Source organism: Salvelinus fontinalis, chromosome 39 (assembly GCF_029448725.1).
Source record: "Salvelinus fontinalis isolate EN_2023a chromosome 39, ASM2944872v1, whole genome shotgun sequence".
NCBI classification, from domain to species: domain Eukaryota; kingdom Metazoa; phylum Chordata; class Actinopteri; order Salmoniformes; family Salmonidae; genus Salvelinus; species Salvelinus fontinalis.
In genome coordinates, this window is record NC_074703.1 from 20739976 (window position 1) to 20762587 (window position 22612).

General features: G+C 41.2%; 1 protein-coding gene across 3 annotated transcripts in view; it reads left to right on the forward strand.

Annotated features, from left to right (window-relative positions):
* The window catches only part of tafa5a (TAFA chemokine like family member 5a), a 178924-nt gene that overhangs the window by 84758 nt on the left and 71554 nt on the right, over positions 1–22612 (forward strand). For all 3 annotated transcript variants that reach the window (XM_055905937.1, XM_055905940.1, XM_055905938.1), the window contains exon 2: positions 20035–20184. In XM_055905937.1, the coding sequence (XP_055761912.1) occupies positions 20035–20184 (150 nt within the window). The remainder of the gene's footprint in view (positions 1–20034; positions 20185–22612) is intronic.

Here is a 22612-nt window from a genome sequence, read left to right on the forward strand (position 1 = left end):
CCATCTACTCTTCTGTATATTGTGTGTAATATTGTCTACATTGTGCTTGTTAATGCATTGTTCCTTTCCTTTATTTCAGAAACTGCTTTAAAAACTATTACCAATAATATAGACTACTAATAAAATAATTAGTAGACATCAGTAGGCTACAAGGATTTATGTACAGTAACTGGTCTGAAAAACATTTGGGGAAAACTTCCTCACCCTCTCTGGTTGGACCGCTTGTGAGGTGGGCCATAATCCGGTGCACCCTGGTTCAGTCTAATTGATCTCTCCCGTTGGTGTCCTAATGGGGAGGCCATGCAGTATTCGAACTCAGCAGCTCGCTCATGCACAATTTTCACAGGTACAGAACATTTGACAGAAACAAGGAGCTCCAAGGACTAACACAATTGATGGAAATAAAATGAACGTCTACCACGTGAGTTTAAGGAATGATCATGTGCACTTTGAACATCGCCATTCAGGATAGGAATTGGTCAATTCAATGAAACAATAAACGGTAATAAAATGAAATGGTGAAACGCTCAAGATTATTGTAAGATTATATGCAATAATGATTGAACAGAAATTACGTTTAAAGTCGTGGGTAAATATTAACAAACATTTCTTATTGGGAAACGAAGCACAATGAAATGGCAGGAGTTTGGAGAGAGCAACAGTGGTGAGACGTGTCTAAAATTAATAAATTGATTTATCAATTGTTTTCTGCAAATAACAGCTTCTAGTACTGAGAAGACAGTAGTGCCTTTCCATATCTGTCAGCTCTTTCCTTGCTCCCAGAGGTGAATATTTCCCTGCACCTTGGTTGCAGCTGACGCGTGTGGTGGCCCTATCTCTGTGTGAACGGCCAGGCGATAGAGGTTTGTTATCACGGTACACTAACACACACACCAGAGGTGAGATGGCGAGATGGGCATACTTTAGCTCCCGGGGAATTCACCTCACACACACAGGGGCCCTGAAATTACAACAAGGTTATTGCACAGTCATTTGATGCTATTTCTGTGCTCTGCTTCTTCTTCCCTCCAAAACCACTTTAGAAGTCAATGGGATATTGGAGGACTTTATAATGTATTGCACAGCTAAGTAGGCCTATGTGAGACTCGTGTTTACATTTAACGCCATGGCATCTATGATTTCAAGTTATTTTATCTACAAACCCCGCCTTTCCATTTGAGTCAATGCGATGCAAGTGCATAATCAGTGAAAAGTAGACCTATAATAAAAGACACACACAATCCAACTAAGGTACATGGAGAGAAGTTGCTTGGATAGACCGAATGGTTAATAAGGCCCTAAATCTACCACCTGGTTTTCATTTTTTTTGTAAAGTCTGTTCTTTATGCCTGTGGGCGGGTGATATCCCTCCAGGGTGCGTCCAAAATGGCATCGTATTCCCCATGTAGTGCACTACTTTTGAACAGGTCCCTAAGGGATCAGTTCAAAAGTAGTGCACTGTATAGGGAATATGGTGCCATTTGGGACACAGACCTGCTCCTGCTCTATAATCATCTCCCATACTCATAAATCGTATAGCTGGTACTGCTACTAAACCGAGCTAATGCATATGTAGATCTAAATATTCATGAGCAAATGTCTGGCCAAACTACTTTTCAGCCATAACATTGAAATATAAGAGGTGGTTGGATTTTTATGTTGTTGTGTTTGTTGATGATGGTGCTTTTGCAGTTGGATGCTTTTACAGTGTGGTGTCTGGTTCTGCATGTCAAACATAGGGATGTTTTTTGAGGGTAGAATAAAATAGAATAGAATATCAAAGGCCCAGGAAAAGATGTGTAGATTCAGCCCACCTTGTGGGTCTCTCTGGGATAGTGGGGTGGGGCTGCTAGTCAGATGCCCATCAGGGTGACATGTCAGTTGGGTGACTGAGTGACTGACAGCCCCTAGTGGCAAACCACCACCACCATCTCACACACACACCGTCTCCAGGGGCGAACCAGATGGGGGCATCCCTAATTACTTGAGGCTGTTCAGGCTCAACCAAGAAACATACCCCATTTCTGTCCCATAGAAACAGTAGCCTAGCTGGGTTACAGATGTAGGATCTTAATTTGATCACTCTTTTGTTGCTGAGAATTTTCCTGCACAGCAGGAAATGCATACCTCTAGTCTATTTTAGGTTTAAAAAGGCTTCTAAAGTAAATTCCACTTTAAAATGTCATACTTGATTTGGCCTAACAAAAAATGTATCAACCCCTACAAAAATGTCAATTAATTCTAATCGACATAATCATTAACATTTCCTGTTGCTGCAGGACGTTTTTCCTGGTGTAACAAACTGTCTCAAATTACTACATCTGTAGTAAAGGACTGTACTATGTGCAGGTGCTTGTTCCAGCTCAGCTTTATGTAATACAAATGATTCCATCAATACACTAATCGTGTATTCGAACGGTCATGGTCGGTATAGTTCATGGTCTTCAGTTTAGACCATTGTTAATTGAATCAGGTGTATGTGTGTTGTCATTGGGTTTCAACAGAGGTTCTCTCACACTGTTTCATTATTTCCTTCAATGACTGTACGTACTTGTCACCTGGTGACAACACAACATCTGTCCTTATTTCTGTGTCTGAATAACATGACTGTTTCTATGTTACCTCACCTCACATTCCCCCAGCTAGCCACAAATGCCTCCGAATAATTACTACTCATCTATAAAAGCCCTGTCAATAGAAAAAAAAAAAATACTCCTTCCTCTCTTCTTGTATTTTAAATGGTTCCGTTTGCCGAGCCTAGATAAGATATTTTGCAGACAGTGCAGAGACAAGTCTCATTTGGTGACACACAGAGGGAGTTCGGTGCTGTTGAATTTGAAGTCATCGAAACAATCCTCTGAGACGTCGACGTGAGCTGCGTTCCATGCTCTCAGTGTGTGTTTCTCATTGTCATACAGTCAGTTGTCAGACCCGTCACTGGGGTGATTAGGAGAAAGGCTTTGTGGAGTGAAAGCTCGTCGTTATTCTGGGAGAAGAGAACGGCTGGCAGGGAGTGGGAGGATTAGCTGGCTGAGTGGTGAACTGACTGCCTGGAGGTTAGAATAGAGCTGTCGTTGACTGGGGTAACCCACAGCACCATGACACACTTATATTCTCCCCAACTTTGAAGTATTATAGGCATGGGACGCGACGGTTTTATTGGCGTTGATGCAAGTCGATAATTGGGCTTAGATTTTACGAGGGTTTGTGTTTGTGTACTTGTTTGAAAAGATATCTAATATTTCCCCTGATACGTAACGGTTTTTGTGAGTGGGAGAAAAAGAGAGAGGCCAACGGAGAAAGGGAGAGAGACACCTACCAACCAACTGTCTGACCGAGGAGAGAAAATGAGAGAAATGGAATAAGAGAAATGGGAAAGGGATAGAGATGGAGGGAGAATGCGAGCATTCTTTATCACACAGCTGAGCCACAGTGTAGGGGCCAGCTGAATGAGAGAGTGAGATTAAAGGAAGGCTGGTTTGGAGTCCCTGAGTCCTCCTGATGAATGCTGATCAACCCTCCATGAAAGAAGTCATGGACTCACACATACTCACAGACAGCCACACACACGTGCACGATCAGGCGCACTCGGATACAAACACACACATACACACACACACACACACTCCAACTACAAACACATCCCAACTAGGCCTGATTATAGGCTTTTGCTGCCACAGATATATTGCGTAAGGGTGGCCTCTCTATCCTTCCCCCTGACCCCGAGGGATGAGACATGGTGTCTAGTTTCAGATGGAGGTTTAACCTGTGAAATCACAGTGGTGCTTAAGGGACTTGCATGCCTGGCCCCATTTGTGGATCCTCAGGGATTGGAAAATGAACTTTATTGCAGTGGTGCTTTATGTGTATAAGTGTGCGTGTGTGCGTGTGTGTGTGTGTGGGGGGGGGGGGGGGGGGGTCGTAGCGTTAGGGTGATCAGGGTCATTTGTTTTCCCGTCATCCACCGTTTTAATTGATCAACATTCATTTAAATGTTCCAAGCCAGAATCATGCTATTACAAGAATTCATTATTCTTAAAGACTTAACATGGAGGAAAAGGTTGCCCCTCATGAGAAACAAGCATACTCCATAGGTTACCATCCTTATGAAAAGATACTTGCCTGGTAGGTACTAATTCATTTAGATGTCTTTTCATACAGGGCTGATATATTAAATGATGTGTACACACCCTGTGTATGTAGTGTATAATAGGAGCAGAGATTTGCATTGTGATGAACAGCAATGGGTTTTCATGTGCCTGAACTATCCCTTGAAGCACATAGCTTATACTGCGAAGGTTGTCTGACTCAATACCTCTAGATGGCTGCATTTAGACAGGCAGCCCAATTCTGATACTTATTGGTCTTTTGATCAATTACATCAGATCTTTTCACATCAGAATCTTTTTTAGAGCTGATCTGATTAGTCAAAACACCAATTAGTAAAAAAACAAAACAAGAATTGGGCCGCCAGTGTAAATGTAGCCAATGTTACTTAGACTGCAGGTTTACCAGTGCTTCTGTGTGTGTGTGGCCCTCTGTGGCTCAGTTGGTTGAGCATGGTGCTTGCAATGCATGGGTTTGATGTCCCCTGGGGCCACCTATATGGAAAATGTATGTACGCATGACTGTAAGTCGCATGAAAGTGTCAGCTAAATGGCATATATTATATATTGTGTTTGTGTGCGCACACATTCCAGTATTTTCGGGAGAGAGAAAATAAAATCACCTGGCTAGAGACACGCCAATAGCAAGCGAAATGCTCCGCCGCTTCCCCCTCCAAACAAACACACTTCCCAAAAATAGATTGGACAGGCAGCACTTTCCCTTTTTGCTTTTAACGAGAGTTGTCTCGAGAACTTTGCTGATTGTGATTTCTGGACCGAGAGCTAATATTTCTCCTCTTTGCCCAGCGCTTTAGCGGCCCAGGCTGCCCCTTTCTGATCGCTGTTTTCCAACAGCATGCAGAGTCTATGGCTGTATTTTGTCAGCCACATACTGTATGAAGCTGATGTACTGTTTCATGCTGGGTGGGCAGTAAGAGTATTGTGTGTGTGAGTTTGTGTGCCCGCCTGCGTTTGCGCATGCGTTCATGCACGTGTAAATGTATCTGTGTGTAAACATAACATTCCCATTTGTGTGTGTCAGGATGAGACCCGTGGGCGGTGTACCGCTCACCCACCTAGAGGTTTGCTGTGTAGGGAAGCTGTGCTGACTGTGTGCTGGCTCTTACAGCCCTTTATTAAGCTTGTTAAAAGGCTTCATTTAAATCCGCCACGCCAGGCCCGAGGCCAGGGAGCATCATCAAGGTTCCACTCATTTACAGTTTGTCTCCAAATTAGATTTCAGACAACTCAGCTTGTTGTTGGCTCTGCATCTCTGTCTCTCTGTGAACAGCTGTACGCTACTGTAGTTTATTAATACAGTCCTCTGTAAAATCACGTGTGTGTGTGTGTGTGTGTGTGTGTGTGTGTGTGTGTGTGTGTGTGTGTGTGTGTGTGTGTGTGTGTGTGTGTGTGTGTGTGTGTGTGTGTGTGTGTGTGTGTGTGTGAGTGAGAGAGAGAGCTGGACATGGCTGCATGTCCCCTTGTGTTACTTTGGGACTGGTGGGCAGAGATAGAATGGACTCTGCCCACTGTGTTTTCCAGAGGGATTTTGGCAGGAATGTGTGTGAGCATAGATATTTCCCTCCCTCCGCTCTCTCTGGCAGAGTGTGATGGTGAGGTGATGGAGTCGAACATTATAAGGGGCTCAGGCTCACTGATCTCATCATACACTCTTAAAAAAAAAGGGTTCCTTGCGGCTTGATAAGGTTTTTACCAAGAACCGTTTTCAAAAAAAAAAAAAAAAACGTTTTTAGATAACGAGAGTTTACATTTACATTTAAGTCATTTAGCAGACGCTCTTATCCAGAGCGACTTACAAATTGGAAAGTTCATACATATTCATCATGGTCCCCCCGTGGGAATTGAACCCTGGTCCCCCCGTGGGAATTGAACCCACAACCCTGGCGTTGCAAGCGCCATGCTCTACCAACTGAGCCACACGGGAGAGTTCTTTGCAAGACAACGGGTTTTACCTAGAACCTTTAAAATCCTAAGAACCGTTTTTTGGAAGATGATTCTTTGGAAGGCAAGAACGGTTCTACATAGAACTCTTTGAAATCTGAATAAGCTTATTTATTTTATTTTTATTCTTTCAAATAGTGCCTGAGCATTAGAGTTTACCTCAGTGTTTACATTTTAACATCAGGAGTTTGAGTAATCTGATACATTATTTCTTTTTAGAATAGGTGTGAGAATGTTTTAAACTGTACCTACAGTACAGGGAAATATTTGTGCATGTGTCTGCTATTCCCTTAATCATTTTACGTATACAGTACTGATGTCGTTGATATCTTTGCCATGATTTCTGTCTTCCAAATGAGTATTGTCTGTGATTTTATTGAGCAGAGAGTAGGAGAATAGAAGGGAGTATGAGTGAACCAGCTGTGTGTTGTATGGGACACAGCAAATTGGCCAGTTTTACGTTGTGTTGATTTTTCAGTGTAATATTGTTAGTGTTGATTCAGGAGTTAGATTAACTTAACACTCAGTGGTGTAAAAGAGTTGTGTGTGATTGTTTCTATCTACACAGAGTCAAAACAGCGCGCATCAAATTTGATTTGTCACATGCGAATACAACAGGTGTAGACTTTACCGTGAAATGTTTACTAATGAGCCCTTTCCCAACAACGCAGGCAATCACAATCAACAGTCATATTTCCCAGCATGCTCTATTGCATGTAGATTTTCACAATTGTTTGTTTCAATATGTATTTTCCATGTACAATGGTGCACATTGATTGATTAATCAAAAGCATACCATTTTCTAAACTAATCCAAACACACACGCACACCCACTCACATACAATCACCACAGACACTGCTGCTACTCTTTAGGATATATCCTGATGCCTAGTCACCTTACCATGTACATACTGTATCTACCTCTATCACTCCAGTATCCCTGCACATTGTAAAGATGGTACTAGAACTGACTGACTATATATGTAGTATGCTTACATAGGTTCTCTACCTTATGTTATTTTTATTTGTGCATGGTTATTGACTACTGCATTGTTGGGTTTAGCGCTTGCAAGAAAGCCATTTACTTGTACTTGTGCATGTGACGTCAAAAGTTTAAACTTCTGCCTAAAACCCTTCATAGAGACTTTTAGGTAGAACCATTTACAGGGGTGTTCTATGGAGTACCCGACACAGAGGGTTCAAAGGGTTATACCTAGAAACAAAAATGGTTCCCCTATGGGGACAAACTGAATAGCTATGTATGGTTCTACTTGTTCATTTCCTTTATTGCTTCAAGAGGCCTATTTTCCACCTGGTGTTTGTGTGGTTCCAAGGGATAAAGAGTCACCTTCAGATGGATGTGTGGTTCTAGAGAGAAGCCAGCTGCGAGCCTGGGACCAGGCACGGTGGATAAAGAGTCACCTTCAGATGGATGTGTGGTTCCAGAGAGAAGCCAGCTGTGAACCTGCGACCAGGCACGGTGGATAACATCCTTTTCCTGCACAGCAATTTGAAGAAATATTTTTAACCAAATGTTGAATAGACATGCAGACAAATTAATTAATGCAGGGAGGAAAAGATGAATATTATTATTTTGTTGGGTAATGAATCGGCTCTTGGAACTCATTAAGAGGCAGCTTCTATCTTCAATATAATCATTCATTCAGAAGGTTAAACCCATAGGTCTTAGGCCTGTAGTAAATTAAATGAGATTACCAGGTTCATTTTTCATTAGGTTATAATAATCCATGCCTTCTGGGAATGTTATAACATCCAAATGTTACAGGTGGAGTTAGAAATTTGGCTGTCAGAAGTATTAAAATCAACCAATGTCAGCCATTAAATGGTTTATTATCCAAATGTTGAAGGTTCGTGTGGGCGACGGAGAGAAACAAAATGGATCAGTTTGAGGCCATGTGGCGGAGAGTGATGCGGGCGCTGGAGATGGGGGTGTGAGCAGGAGGGTCTGGGCAGGTGTGATGTAGTTATTGTTTGTTTTGTATTATTCAGAAAGATCAAATAAAATATTTTAAAAAAATTTAATAAGGAACAGTGACAAGTTTTCAAAACACATTTCATTATTATGAATATGATTGACTTGATTTATTTCGTTTTACTTCATTTTATTAACCACAATGTCACAAATAATTGAACACGAACAACATGAGCAAATTAACTTGGTCAAAACATTTCTTTATTAGACTATCAGAAAGAATGTTGGTACTTATTTATTTTTGATCCAAAGCAACAAGTGAGTCACTCAGCTTTATGCTGACAAATATAGCTTTATGCTGCGAAATAGCCTACTAAATAGGCCAAGCCTAAAGTGATATATTAAATCGCCTAAATAAACGAAGTATCTCAGGTCTTGAAAATATTGGCAACTTTTTCCCCTCCCTATCCTCACTTGCCAGCAGCATACCACCCTGCATACCACTACTGGCTTGCTTCTGAAGCTAAGCAGGGTTGGTCCTGGTCAGGCCCTGGATGGGAGACCAGATGCTGCTGGAAGTGGTGTTGGAGGGCCAGTAGGAGGCACTCTTTCCTCTGGTCTAAAAAATATCCCAATGCCCCAGGGCAGTGATTGGGGACACTGCCCTGTGTAGGGTGCCGTCTTTCGGATGGGACGTTAAACGGGTGTCCTGACTCTCTGAGGTCATTAAAGATCCCATGGCACTTATCGTAAGAGTAGGGGTGTTAACCCCGGTGTCCTGGCTAAATTCCCAATCTGGCCCTCAAACCATCACGGTCACCTAATAATCCCCAGTTTACAATTGGCTCATTCATCCCCCTCCTCTCCCCTGTAACTATTCCCCAGGTCGTTGCTGCAAATGAGAACGTGTTCTCAGTCAACTTACCTGGTAAAATAAATAAATAAATAAACTGGACTTTCAGTTCCTTCTTCACATCAGCAAAGAAGGACTGTGTTTCAGAGACTCACTTCATATAGTTTGTTATTTAGAATGATTTATTTCTGTTTTTAGAGGGAGAGAAACCAAAAGTCCACTTGCCTATTTTTCGATAATCGTCAGTCCACATGTCAAGTGTAATTGTGCCATTGCATTTACCCAAGTTCTCGCTCAACTCCAGGTCCACCCTCCAGCAATTTTGTTTTGTTTTGCCTGATGCAGTGACAGAGAAGAGAGACTCTCGGACTGAAACATTCACACCTCCATTAATTCACGAAAAAGATAGTCAATTTGTGCCACAGTTTAGACTACCGATAGATCGGCGTTCTATCGCCCCCCTTGTGATAATGTGGCGCAACGACAGAATGACGCAATTCACCACAATCTGCCATCATCTACCGCAAATGTTCACGGCATAAGCTCAAACCCTTTAATTGAGGGACCACTGTACCTTTTTTTGCTAAGAGTGTACTGCATTCACACCATCACCATTCTTATGTTTGAAGATACATCAATCAAATTATATTTATTGCCTGCATTTACCACAAAGTGTGCCTAAACTCCCAAAATAATTAAAGTCGTGTCCAAGGCAACAGTGGTAAGAATAACAACTAACTCCATGGTTAGAATGAAACCTACACAGGAATCTGACTTACAGTGCATACTGTCTACCTAGCAAGGCTAAGACTAGATGGTGATACACTTTAACTTTAATTACAGTTCTTGCCACAGTTCCCTGAAGGACATTATGTATTTTGGCATAATGTAGTTGAGTGCGTGGGTGATGGATTGCTCATCACAAGTATTGCCAAGACGTTGTAGAAATGACTTATCTTGGGCTGTACTGCATGAATGTGTTCTGTTCTGCCCTGTCTGGTTGGCCGTTGACTGGGTCAGGGTGAGGATGATGCAGAGTAGTGCTACTAGCCCTCTGTGATCTCTCCTCTCTGGCTATATAGTGCCTGTACTTGCAGATACTGAGAGCTCTTCCCATACAGTAAAGATTGAAAGTCACTGGAGTTGCCTTATCTGCACTGGAACACATTGTTATTTTGTTGCTGAGTGGCTCAGAGTAGTTCTTTTTTTTAGGCATTGTAATGTTGGGGGGGGGTGATGCTGTACTCCAGTGGATCGTTATCTAGTTTGAACTCTACTAAAATACCGCCACGAGGGCTACATGCAGCACGAGATGCCAAGACTGGAAGTGGTAATTAGCAAAATAATGTTTCTTTGCTTCTATTTTTTTCCTAAGTCGCATCTGAATGGAATCGTAATTTACATTTGAGTTGAATGGAATGGAAACTGGAAATATACTGTAACGGGAATGTAAAACGACGGAATACATACTGACTGAGTACTATAAATAACTTTGAAACCATGTAATTTTCTGTTTTTTTATGACCTTTTTTTTTACATTTTCCTGGCAGAAAAATAAAAACACGAACCACTCGACTTATAAATAGCAACTATTTGATTAATCAGATTCTCACTTAAAGACGCACACAGTGAATGTAAAAATCTGCCGTTCTGCCACTGAATAAAGCAGTTAACCTATTGTTCTCTGGTAGGCCGTCATTGTAAATAAGAATTTGTTCTTAACTGACTTGCCTAGTTATATAAAGGTTACATTTAAAAAAAAAATATATATATATATATATATATATATATAAAAGAGGCCCAAAGGCGTTGACATGAACGTAAAATCAATCACGCATTCTGGCCTTGTATACTCACTGCTGCAATGGACGTTTGTCAAACGACCTGGTACAAAAGGGCAATCCTAATGTGTTTCTGGGACCGCACAAAGAAATAATAGCGGAAAGGAGCATGTCAATAATCTCGCTGTGTATTAAGTTGTATGCCTGGCCAAGATAATCCATCTTCTATGTTGTTGATGGAGGTTTCATTTCGCTGAAGGGCCGGACACATACATTTTAAAATCAGCCGTCTCGCCTGCCCAGATGACAACAGGACAGAAAAATCATGCATCAATCAGGCTAACATGTTCGTTTTGTTCAACCATTTTAACAATGTGTCTCAGTATATGTGACTGTATGTGACATCCGTTCTTGAGAGATGTTAGAGATGTTTGTGGAATGCACACCATTCTATTAATACAAATCCCTGAGATGGATGCAACACAAGATATATTCTTCACACCCATCACCGGTATACAAAGGAATCCATTTGGACTGTAGATTACCAATCATTAACAGTACGACAGTGGAGTAAGACTGGAGAGGTACTTTGTCTAGCTAAAAGCAGCTGTAGACATTCATAAAAAAGTCACTCTTGCTCTTTTTGCCTCTATGACACAATGTGCTCCAGCTCCAAAGTGATCCACATATTATATATAATGAGACAATGGTGGGCACGGAAATGTTCTCAGCTTCAGTGAAGAAATACATTATTATTTCACAGGGGGCTCTGACAGAGGGAGAGGCAGTGAGTGGCTCCTTTGTACAAGAGTGTAAAAATAAAACTAACTCTGCCGCTGTGCCTGATGCAACACACACATGACAAGTCATTATCCTGCATCATCTGCAGAGGCAGGGAGGAGGAAAAGGATGGGGAGGAGGGGTAGGAGGGGGAGGAAGGGTGTTAAGTGTAACATGTGATGAAGAGAAGGGGGAGAGAGGAAAGGAGATTAATACATGGAAAGTCTGAGATGGGGAGGAGGTGAGGGACTGAAGTGAAACGTGTGATGAAGAGCAGAGGAAGACAAGGGAGAGAGGGAGGTGAAATAGGAGAAGAGAGTTAAGAGAAACCTGGGATGAAGAGTAGAGCAGAGGAAAAGAAGAGGAAGGGGGAGAAGAAAGAGGAGGAAGTTAAGTGAAACGTCTGATGAAGAACAGAGGAAGACAAATGAGAGAGGGAGAATAAAGAGACAGGGATGAAGAGGAAGCTAAGTGAAACGTGATTAAGAGCAGAGGTAGACAAGTGAGAGAGGCAGAAGAAAGAAGAGGAGGAGAAGGGGGAGGATTAATTGAAATCTTGAGCTCTCACGTTGTTCTTTAGTCATAGGCTCCTGCTGGGAATGACACAGTCAGAGATTAAAAACCCCTCATCATACATTATGACGTGGTGCAAAGACAGCGGAAGTCACAACACCATCAAAAACCATCACAACGTAACACAAGACATCACAGCCCTGTGTTCTGTCTCTGCAGATCTACATCAATTTATCATTAAAGATACAGGTATGTGCTGGTGGGATCTTTTCCTCCTGTCTTTACAAAGAGAGAGAACTACATTTGTAGCTTTTGGCTCTTATAAGGTGGGAACTGTTAGATGTATTTGTAATTTTCAACAGTATGATACTGTATAAACTGAATACAGTAGATTACTGTAGAATGCACAGTAAAATAACGTACATTTGTTTTACAGCACACTAAGACCGTTCATGTAAGTTTTACAGTAAAACACTGTTGAATGCACAGTAAAATACCATAAATGTGTTTTACAGTATGAATTACGGTGCATTGTGGGTATATGTTGTGGGCGGGACAGTCACTGGCTCATTAACATAATTTAAGGCATGCCTTGTAATTGGCTGTATTGTTTGCACCCGTGAGTGAGAATGTATTTTAGGAATTCTACAATCCTTGTCCCGAGTCACTACTGTACCCGAATGGCTAATTGCAAAACACAGTACCATACTGCATTTTTGGAGCGCCCAAAAACCTTTTGATCGCTAGCAAGTATAGGGTGTTGTTGTTTCTCACTCATTAACACATTTCGAGACATGTCTTGTAAGAGGCTCTTTTTGTCCCACCCGTTAGTGAAAGTGCTGTACCAATTTAAATGACATGTGGTTGCAGTGCTCCAGCAATCACATGCATATAGGGAGCAGATCTGTGGCATGTTTTGCCCTATTGTCGCTGTCAGTTTAGAAGCCTGTAATGCCTGAAGTGCAAGTTGTATAAACGTCAAATATCAGTTTGTATGCTGTAATATATAGGCCCAATGAAATATTCACTCTTAGTAATTGCTGATTTTCAATACCATTCAACAATGAAGTACTATATTGCTGTTCTGTTATATATTTACTGCAGCAATATATTTACTGCAGCAGACTGTAAATTATGGCGCATCGTGGAGAAATATTGTGGGAGGGGAAAGAATCGCTGTCTCATTAACATATTTTAAGGCGTGCCTTGTAAGTGCTATACTTGTTGCACCTGTTAGTGAGAGTCCTGTACCATGTGATACACTACATGGCAAGAAGTATGTGGACGTTTGCTTGTTGAGCATCTCATTCCAAAACCACAGGCATTAATGTGGCTTTGTTCTCCATTTTGTTGCAATAACAGTCTCCGCTCTTTTGCGAAGGCTTACTGCTAGATGTTGGGCGATTAGGCCTGGCTTGCAGTCAAAGTTCCAATTCATCCCAGCGGTATTTGATGGGGTTGAGGTCAGGGTGCTGTGCAGGCCTGTCAAGTTCTATGACACCGATCTCGACAAACCATTTCTGTATGGACTTCGCTTTGTGCACAGGGGAATTGTCATGCTGAAACAGGAAAGGGCTTTCTCTAAACTGTTGCCACAAAGTTGGAAGCGCGGAATTGTCTAGAATGCTGTAGTGTTAACTTAAACTGATATTTAGGGGCCTAGTCCAAACCATGAAAAACAGTCCCAGACCATTATTCCTCCTCCACCAAACTTTACAGTTGGCACTATGCATTTGGGCAGGTAGCGTTCTCCTGGCATCCGCCAAACCCAGGTTCGTCCGTCGGACTGCCAGATGGTGAAGCGTAATTCATCACTCCAGAGACCACGTTTCCACTGCTCCAGAGTCCAATGGCAAGCGAGCTTTAGGCCAATGCTTTGCTTTGCGCATGGTAATCTTAGGCTTGTGTCCGGCCGCTCGGCCATGGAAACCCATTTCATGAAGCTCCCGATTAACAGTTTTTGTGCTGACGATGCTTCCAGAGGCAGTTTGGATCTCAGTAGTGAGTGTTACAACCGAGGACAGTTGATTTTTACGAACTACAGCACTCGGCTGTCCCGTTCTGTGAGCTTGTGTGACCTACCACTTCGCAGCTCAGCCGTTGTTGTTTCTTGATGTTTCCACTTCGCAATAACAGCTCTAGCAGGGCAGAAATTTGACGAACTGACTTGTTGCAAAAGTGGCATCCTGTGACGGTGTCAATGAGGTCTTCAGTAAGGCCATTCTCCTGCCAATGTTTGTCACCTGTCAGAAACGGGTGTGGCTGAAACAGCCGAATCCAGTAATTTGAAGCGTCGTCCACATACTTTTGTTTAAATAGTGTATTTTGTAGGAAGGTACTTTTGAGTTGTAAATTTGTATTTATAAATATACAAAATACTTTTCTGTACCATTTTTTTCAACCGTTCACAATTTTCTGGCCCACTTTCACACGCATTGGTATCAGGAGTCTGATGGCACTATCGCGTGATAAAAGTGTCTGCTAAATGAACTAAATATAAATGCATATGTAAATATGAACAAGTATTAGTCCAATGAGCTCCACCCTACAAACAAGGCCAATAATAATAACCAGTGTGCTTTGCAGTTCATTTTGGCATGTTCATTTTCACATATACATTTTGGTCATTGAGCAGTCTATCTTGTATTAAACTAAGATAGATAAACAACAACATATCACAGTCATAAAAAGTTAAACGCTTCTGTAACCGTTACTAAGAATGTTGTCGCTGTTCGGGGCGGCTATTTGGAAATGTATTTCATCATATAAAAATACAAGATTTTATGTATTTTACTGAAATACATTTCAAAATATAATTCTTTTGTAGTTTATTTTGATATGGGGGTTAAGTAAACTACCTAGTGTCCTCTTTGTAACATGCTGTAACACAGTATGGGTTTGTTTACCTCTCTACCTTGACAGATGCACAGGCTAAAGCATACACAAGTGAGCCACATGTACAAAGTGTTCATGCTGTTATATATATATATATATATCTTTTTTTCTCAATTTTTTCTCATTCATCCTGAAAGATTTGGAAGTTACATTTGGAAGTGAAAAGACACATACACTGTACATCCTAGTGTGTGCTAAAGTAGTGTACGCACGCACGCACGCACACACACACACACACACGTTCTGCATTTAAAGTAATAGGCAACCCCTATCGGCACACCATTCCACTGCAAATTCGTCTCAACAGCATTATAGCACCGCGTTCTTGATGGATCACTATTACCCTGAGAGTGACCCGGTAGTTAATTATGTTTCTGTGGTGACTAAGGGCCAGATTAAATCACACCTCTGACCCTGTTGCCAATCACAATTACCAATTCCTGGCCCTGATAACCCTCGCCGGATGAGACCTGGGGCTCCCAACATAGTCCGGGGTTAATGGGTGTGAGCAGCAAGGGGAGGGAGTCACACAGGATTGTGTATATATATATATATATATATATATATATATATATATATATATATATATATATATATATATATATATATATATATATATATATATATAAAAATATATACAGTGTAAGTCAGAAGTTTACATATACCTTAGCCAAATACATTTAAACTCAGTTTTTCCACAATTACTGACATTTAATCCCAGTAAAAATTCCCTGTCTTAGGTCAGTTAGGATCAGCACTTTATTTTAAGAATGTGAAATGTCAGAATAATAGTAGAGAATGATATATTTCATCTTTAATTTTTTTCATCACATTCCCAGTGGGTCAGAAGTTTACATAAACTCAATTAGTATTTGGTAGCATTGCCTTTAAATGGTTTAACTTGGGTCAAAGGTTTCGGGTAGCCTTCCACAAGCTTCCCACAATAAATTGGGAGAATTTTGGCCCATTCCTCCTGACAGAGCTCATGTAACCGAATCAGGTTTGTTAGGCCTCCTTGCTCGCACACACTTTTTCAGTTCTGACCACAAAACTTTCCATAGGATTGAGGTCAGGACTTTGTGATGGCCACTCCAATACCTTGACTTTGTTGTCCTTAAACCATTTTGCCCCAACTTTGGAAGTATGCTTGGGGTGATTGTCCGTTTGGAAGGACCCATTTGCGACCAAGACCATGCTTTTCCTCATAGAACAATACTACACACACTTATGCGATGTTTATGTGCTTACACGCTTCCAAAATGATTATTTGCGGAGGGAAAGGGTTCTACCAAGAATCCTTTTCATCTGAAGAATTATTTTTTGGGGAACGAGGCACAGCAAACATGTCTACATTGGTATGCCGTGGGCACAATGCAGGTTAAAATATTGGCAGATGTTGGCAGATGTGCCTTTTCTTATCGGCTCCACATTGGCTCAGTGTGGGCCCAGTGTTGGCATCCCATATCTGGTCATTTTGCCTAAATAAGCCCAAATAAACCCATATTTTCCCAGCAAACATACCCACATTGGCACTATGTGGTCCCAATGCGGGTTAAAACATTGGACCCATGTAGGTTGCCAACATTGGGCCAATATGCCTTTGCTCATCGGCCCAACATTGGCCCCAAGGGCAGCCCTCACTTCGCCTGAAGTAAGCCAACTCTTTTGGATCGGCTGCCCCTTACATTGTATCAGATAGACAACACAGTTGTTACTATCACGCACCCAAATATTTGTGGGGTTTAGCCCCCAAACACCTTGCCCACCAAATACCTACATGGGGCCAATGTGGTGATGTTAGTTGGGAGTTTCTTTGTAAGGCAAAGGGTTCTAGAACCTTAAACATCCTAAGAACTGTTTTAGGAAGAAAAGGGTCTTTGATGATTATTTGGAAGGCAAGAAGGATTCTTTGGAAGGCAAGACGAGTTCTATATAGAACCCTTCTGAATTTGGATACGCTTTTAAATGGTGTATGAGCATTAGAGTTTACCTCAGTTTTAAACTTTAACATCAGGAGTTTGAGTAATCTGATAAGTTAAAAAAAGTTGTGTGTGAGTATTGGAAGGTGTGAGTATTTTAAACTGTACCTAAACTCAGCAAAAAAAGAAATGTCGCTTTTTCAGGACCATGTCTTTCAAAGATAATTCGTAAAAATGCAAATACCTTCACAGATCTTCATTGTAAAGGGTTTAAACACTGTTTCCCATGCGTGTTCAATGAACCATAAACAAGTAATGAACATGCACCTTTAGAACGGTTGTTAAGACACTAACAGCTTACAGACGGTAGGCAATTAAGGTCACAGTTATGAAAACTTAGGACACTAAAGATGCCTTTCTACTGACTCTGGCCAGCGAAGAGCCCGGGTCTTAATCCCATTGAGCACGTCTAGGACCTGTTGGATCGGAGGGTGAGGGCTAGGGCCATTCCCCCCAGAAATGTCCAGGAACTTGCAGGTGCCTTGGTGGAAGAGTGAGGTAACATCTCACAGAAAGAACTGGCAAATCTGGTGCAGTCCATGAGGAGGACATGCACTGCAGTACTTAATGCAGCTGGTTGTCACCCCAAATACCTTTGTTCAGGGACACATTATTCCATTTGTTAGTCACATGTCTATTGAACTTGTTCAGTTTGTGTCTCAGTTGTTGATTCTTGTTATGTTTATACAAATATTTGCACGTTAAGTTTGCTGAAAATAAACGCAGTTGACAGTGAGAGGACGTTTCTTTTTTTTCTTTTTTTTTCTTTTTTTTTGAGTTTATATGGGAATATTTGTGCATGTATCTGCTATTCCCTTAATCATTTTACGTATACAGTACTGATGTAGTGGATATCTTGCCATGATTTCTGTCTTTCAAATTAGTATTTTCTGTAATTTCATGGAGCAGAGAGTAGGAAAATCGAAGGGAGTATGAGTGAACCAGCAGTGTATTTTATGGTACACAGCAAATTGGCCAGTTTTACGTTGTGTCGATTTTTCTGTGAAATCTTTTTAGTGTTGAGTTAAATGAACAACACTCAGTGGTGTAAAATAACCCCACTGTTGGTTTTAATAACCAGAGTTGAGTGTGATTGTGCAATTTCTACTCGGTGTAGCGTAAAACTCTGAAAACCACTCCCATCTTTATAATTTTTCCCAGCATGTTCGATTGCATGTTGATTTTCAGAATTGTTTCTTTCAAAATATGTTTTGTATGTACATATATTGGTTGATTAATCGTATTCTATACAATGATAAATAACATACATTTTTCTAAACTAATCCAATCTGTTAGTAATTGGATTTATTGCACCCGTTACTGAGATGGTTGTTCCAGTTTAGATGATTTAGGTAGTCTCGAAAACAGTTAGTCTCTAACCCTGACAGTACTCCTGAACGCAGATTGTGAGTGATTAAAGGTTGCAGTTGTTGAATAATCTCTCTCTGCAGGTATACCACACTTTGCAGGCTAGCATAATGTTGTTTGCAGGACTGGGGTTGCTGGGGTGTATTCATTTGGCCAATTCTGTTGCAAAATGTTTATTAAACGGAATCAAATGGAATGAAACAGCGAGGAAGCTTTAATTACTTTTTAAATGGTTTCCATAATGAATATGCCCCTGATGTTGCCTGTAAACCAGGGCCTTTTCTCATTTGGGGAAAAGTCTGTCCTCCACCCTCTCTCCTCCGTGACCCGGAAACCGATAAGTGGTTGAGAGCTGCCAAATTATTATAGATGACGTCCCACACGCCGGAAAGCATGCATAGCGTAGCCTTTTTGTCTTCTACCAAACCAATCAGGTGGTTGTTCGATGAAACGAAGCTTCGGACGTCATTGTTCACGTGTTTCTGATAAAGTGATACAGGCATCGGCACACCGCTTTGAAGTAAACTGCTTAGCGATTTCGACACGTCTCGGATCTCCGGTATCAAACGTAACATCACTACTTTGAATCAGCTTTTGTTTTTTCACAGAGGAGAAAATCATGCACGCGTTTAAGACGATATGTAGCATGTTGTTTTTATCTATAAAATGTCTTCAAATCGAACTAAATTTTTTTTTTTTATCACTTTACACATTTCTTTTGGGATCCACCCCTGTAAGCATAGTCTGCCTGTTGACGTACGAGTGGAGAAAGAGAGTTTCATTTCCAATAAGCAAATTTTCATCCACGTTCTCCCCACTGACTCTCCTCGATTACCTTTGAACTTTTTCCAAAGGAGGCGAGAGAGGACAGAGGAGAGCTGATCAAGTCGAAGGGTGGCTAATAAATAATAATATTATATGAATAATACAAAATAAATATTTTTTGGTTACTATATGATTCCATATGTGTTATTTCATAGTGTTGATGTCTTCACTATTCTACAATGTAGAAAATAGTAAAAATAGGTAGGTGTGTCCCAACTTTTGACTGATACTGTACATTTTGTTCTTGAGGCAAGTCGAGGTTTGGTAGCCCCTTCGTCGTTGATTGGTCAACAGTACTACTCTTAGTAGGAGTGGGAACTTTGGATGGGATTCTTCAATGAAGGGTTTGTTTTCATTCAACAAGAGATGACAAGTTCCTTTTTTCACTTGAGAAATACTGCACCAAACATCTTAGTTAGATGTAAAATTGCACGGCTAAGACCTCCTTGGCAAAAACATCTAAATGAATGACAGATTTCATGATTTAGCTTAGATTAATACAGACTATTTTGAGGAAGTGTATACTGGCTAGGTTGTTGCCACGGCAACTCAAGAGGGACGGACAGTAATATCGCTGCTTTTGTCTCGTGTTTCAAGCAAGGGTCTTTTAAGAGGCACAGACATTTACTTCGCATAGCCGAATTCTGCGGGCGCCTTTAGGGTATAACTTGGCCCTCAAAGAAAGTCCTTACTGTATGTAATGTATGTAATATAATGTATTGTCATAAAGAGTTAGATTTTGTTAATAATGTTGGAACTATTCATAGAGGTTTCTAGGAAGAACCTTTAGAGGATAAAAGTGTTCTTGGCAGAACCCTTTATAGATGCTTCTAGGCAGAACACTTCATAGAAGTTTCTTGATAGAACCATTTACAGGGGGTTCTATGAAGAACCCTCTCTGCAAAGGTTTCTACTTAGCACAAAAAAGGGTTCCCCTATGGGGACAAATTGAAGAACCCTGTATGGTTCTACTTTTTCCCTAATAGAGTATGTTCTGCCACTTTGACATAATGTCCTGTCTATGTGATGTCACTTCCAGGTCAACTGGCGGCGGGGACATGTGAGATTGTGATGCTGGACAGGGACAGCAGTCAGCCCAGACGGACCATCGCCAGACAGACTGCACGGTGCGCCTGTAAGAAGGGACAGATCGCTGGGACGACAAGAGCCATGCCAGCCTGTGTGGACGGTAAGAACTTTTTACATAGTTGAGAACTAGTCTGGATTGATCTTTTACAGTGTGTGGTCATGTATGTGGGGAAACAGATGGTGTGTAGACCAGAGTTGGACATATTAGCCACTGAAATAGGCCTATACTATCACCGATACTGAAGATACATTGCAGATTGAAACATTCAAACTAACCAGTACATTTTCCAAGCATATAGTAAGGGTTGTGATTGCGTTGTTTTTATCAGAGAGATTGCTGGAAGAGCTCAGTGATGTCATGTCAGTGAATCATTTCTTATACCTTATGCTTCACAGTATCTAATGCTTTGGCATGGATACGTCAGGGAAATCTCTCTTATGTTCTTGTGGATTCCAAGTTACCTTTGACGTTCCTTTTGTCAGCAGTGACAGTATGCCGTGAATGTAACACATTTTTCCTATTCCCCCCAAGCCAATTCTATCGCTGTTTCTCTGATCCCCTTGACGTGTGCATGTGTGTGCGTGTGTATGTGTGTCTAATAATGAGCAGAAGGACCTGACATCATGACATGTAATCCCCCACCACATACACCTCTCACCGAGCTCCTTCGTCGACTCAGGGGTTTGATATGTGTGTCTTGGCTTGTGTGTCTGGTTCCCCTCTGTTCCCTAAAGTCAGTGTTAGTTGTTCTATTTCTTCCTGGATCACACACAAGGAGTAGCCAGTACACTGGGAGAGAATAAGACCGAGAATAAAAGAAAAATAAACAAACTCGATTTCAGTCATTTCAGTTCTCAAGGTCTGGGCCAGTATTGAAATCCTACATTTAAATTGATACAATCTGAGTCTTTCCGACCAACACAATCGCTGTCCTTATTCGTCAATCCTCAATCTCTACTCCTGATGGTCACCTCTCGAGAAGGATAATCCAAATGAGACCCATCACAACCAAGAAAATCCAAATTCTGGAATTGAATCCTGATAGAAATTCTGCAAGATGATCTATCCAATGAGTCATCTGCAACATACGGAGTCCTGAGAACAAAATATAATATATTTACTCTCTGTATTGCCATTACAAAATAGTTATTCTGCCTGTTGAGTGCTACACATATCTTGGAAGCAGTTTGTTCAAGTGGAGGACAGGATACATTTAATCTTCCCAACTGCCCCATTTTATAAGTCATATCATTCCACCCGGTCCGCAAGGAGACAACAAACACCGACAATAAAATCCTCTTCTGACAAAATCTAAATTCCATGCCAAAATATTCCTCTCAGCCCAATTGATCCCGTTCCACTGCGGGCGGATGTGATGTTTTTCTTGTGTTGCATAAATACAGACTCCTCTTGTTTGCCATTTCACTCTCCTGATCCCTATATATTCTTGTAATAATGTCAGAGTCTATCTATTGATTCCCATCAATGCAGGTGAAATAGAGAGCAAGGCCGCTTTTGCCGAGCAGTGTGGTTTTGGAGTGGAGGGGCCACTACACTGATTAAGAGGAGGGCTAGTTGAGGGGCTGAAGAGAGAGAAATTGTACCTTCTCCTCAGGTGTTCTGAGAGAGGAGAGGACAAGGAGGGTGTTTGCATGTGTGTAATCATTGGTAGCACTGGTGCTCCAAACTGTAAAAAGTTAGAAGCACAACACAAAATTTAGAAGCACCAGAAAATAAGATTTACAAAAAAATCTATTGAGATATAGCCTGTATGTTGTACCCTAGAAACAAATATGGAGCCTTGTAAATACATTTGTTGATTATAAAAACCTAAAATGTTGTTACAATTAACTGTCACTGAAATTAAAAAGTCATTTGTAGACTGAGGTTTTTAACATGATGTAAAAACAGTATTTTCCAATTGAGATGCATTATATTGACAATTGTACACGGGCTCGTTAAGAGTGAGTTTGTGATGATGGTTCATTGCTATGATCATTGATCTCCTGAAGAAGCTATCCCTTGTCCTTTCTGTGCATCCAAATGTTTGGATGTACTGGTAAAGTTAACAGGCTGTTAGCTTGCTAGCTAATGAGTTAACAAACATGACTGAACAAGGTTTAAAACCAGTGAGGCCCACGAGTAGTTTTAGAACGACCTGCGACATGGTTTATGAATGTAAAATGCAGTCTCCCAATCTGTGACAGGAAAAAAATAACATTGCTCTGGTAATATGGGTCAGATCTTTTGAAGTGTTTGTGATAGAAACAAGCGGTCTTCGTTGAACTAATGGTGCACGCATGACGCTCTCACGTATACTCCCTCTCTGGCCTCTAGGTCATCAGGCTGTTGATTATCCCGCACACCTGTCACCATCGTCTCGCGCACCTGCGCCTCACCTGAACTCCATCACCTCCTTGATCATCTTCCCTATATCTGTCACTCCCCTTGTGTTACGGCTCTCGTTGGTGGTAGGAAGAGTGGACCAAAGCGCAGCGTGGAAAGTGTTCATGATAGTTTTATTAAA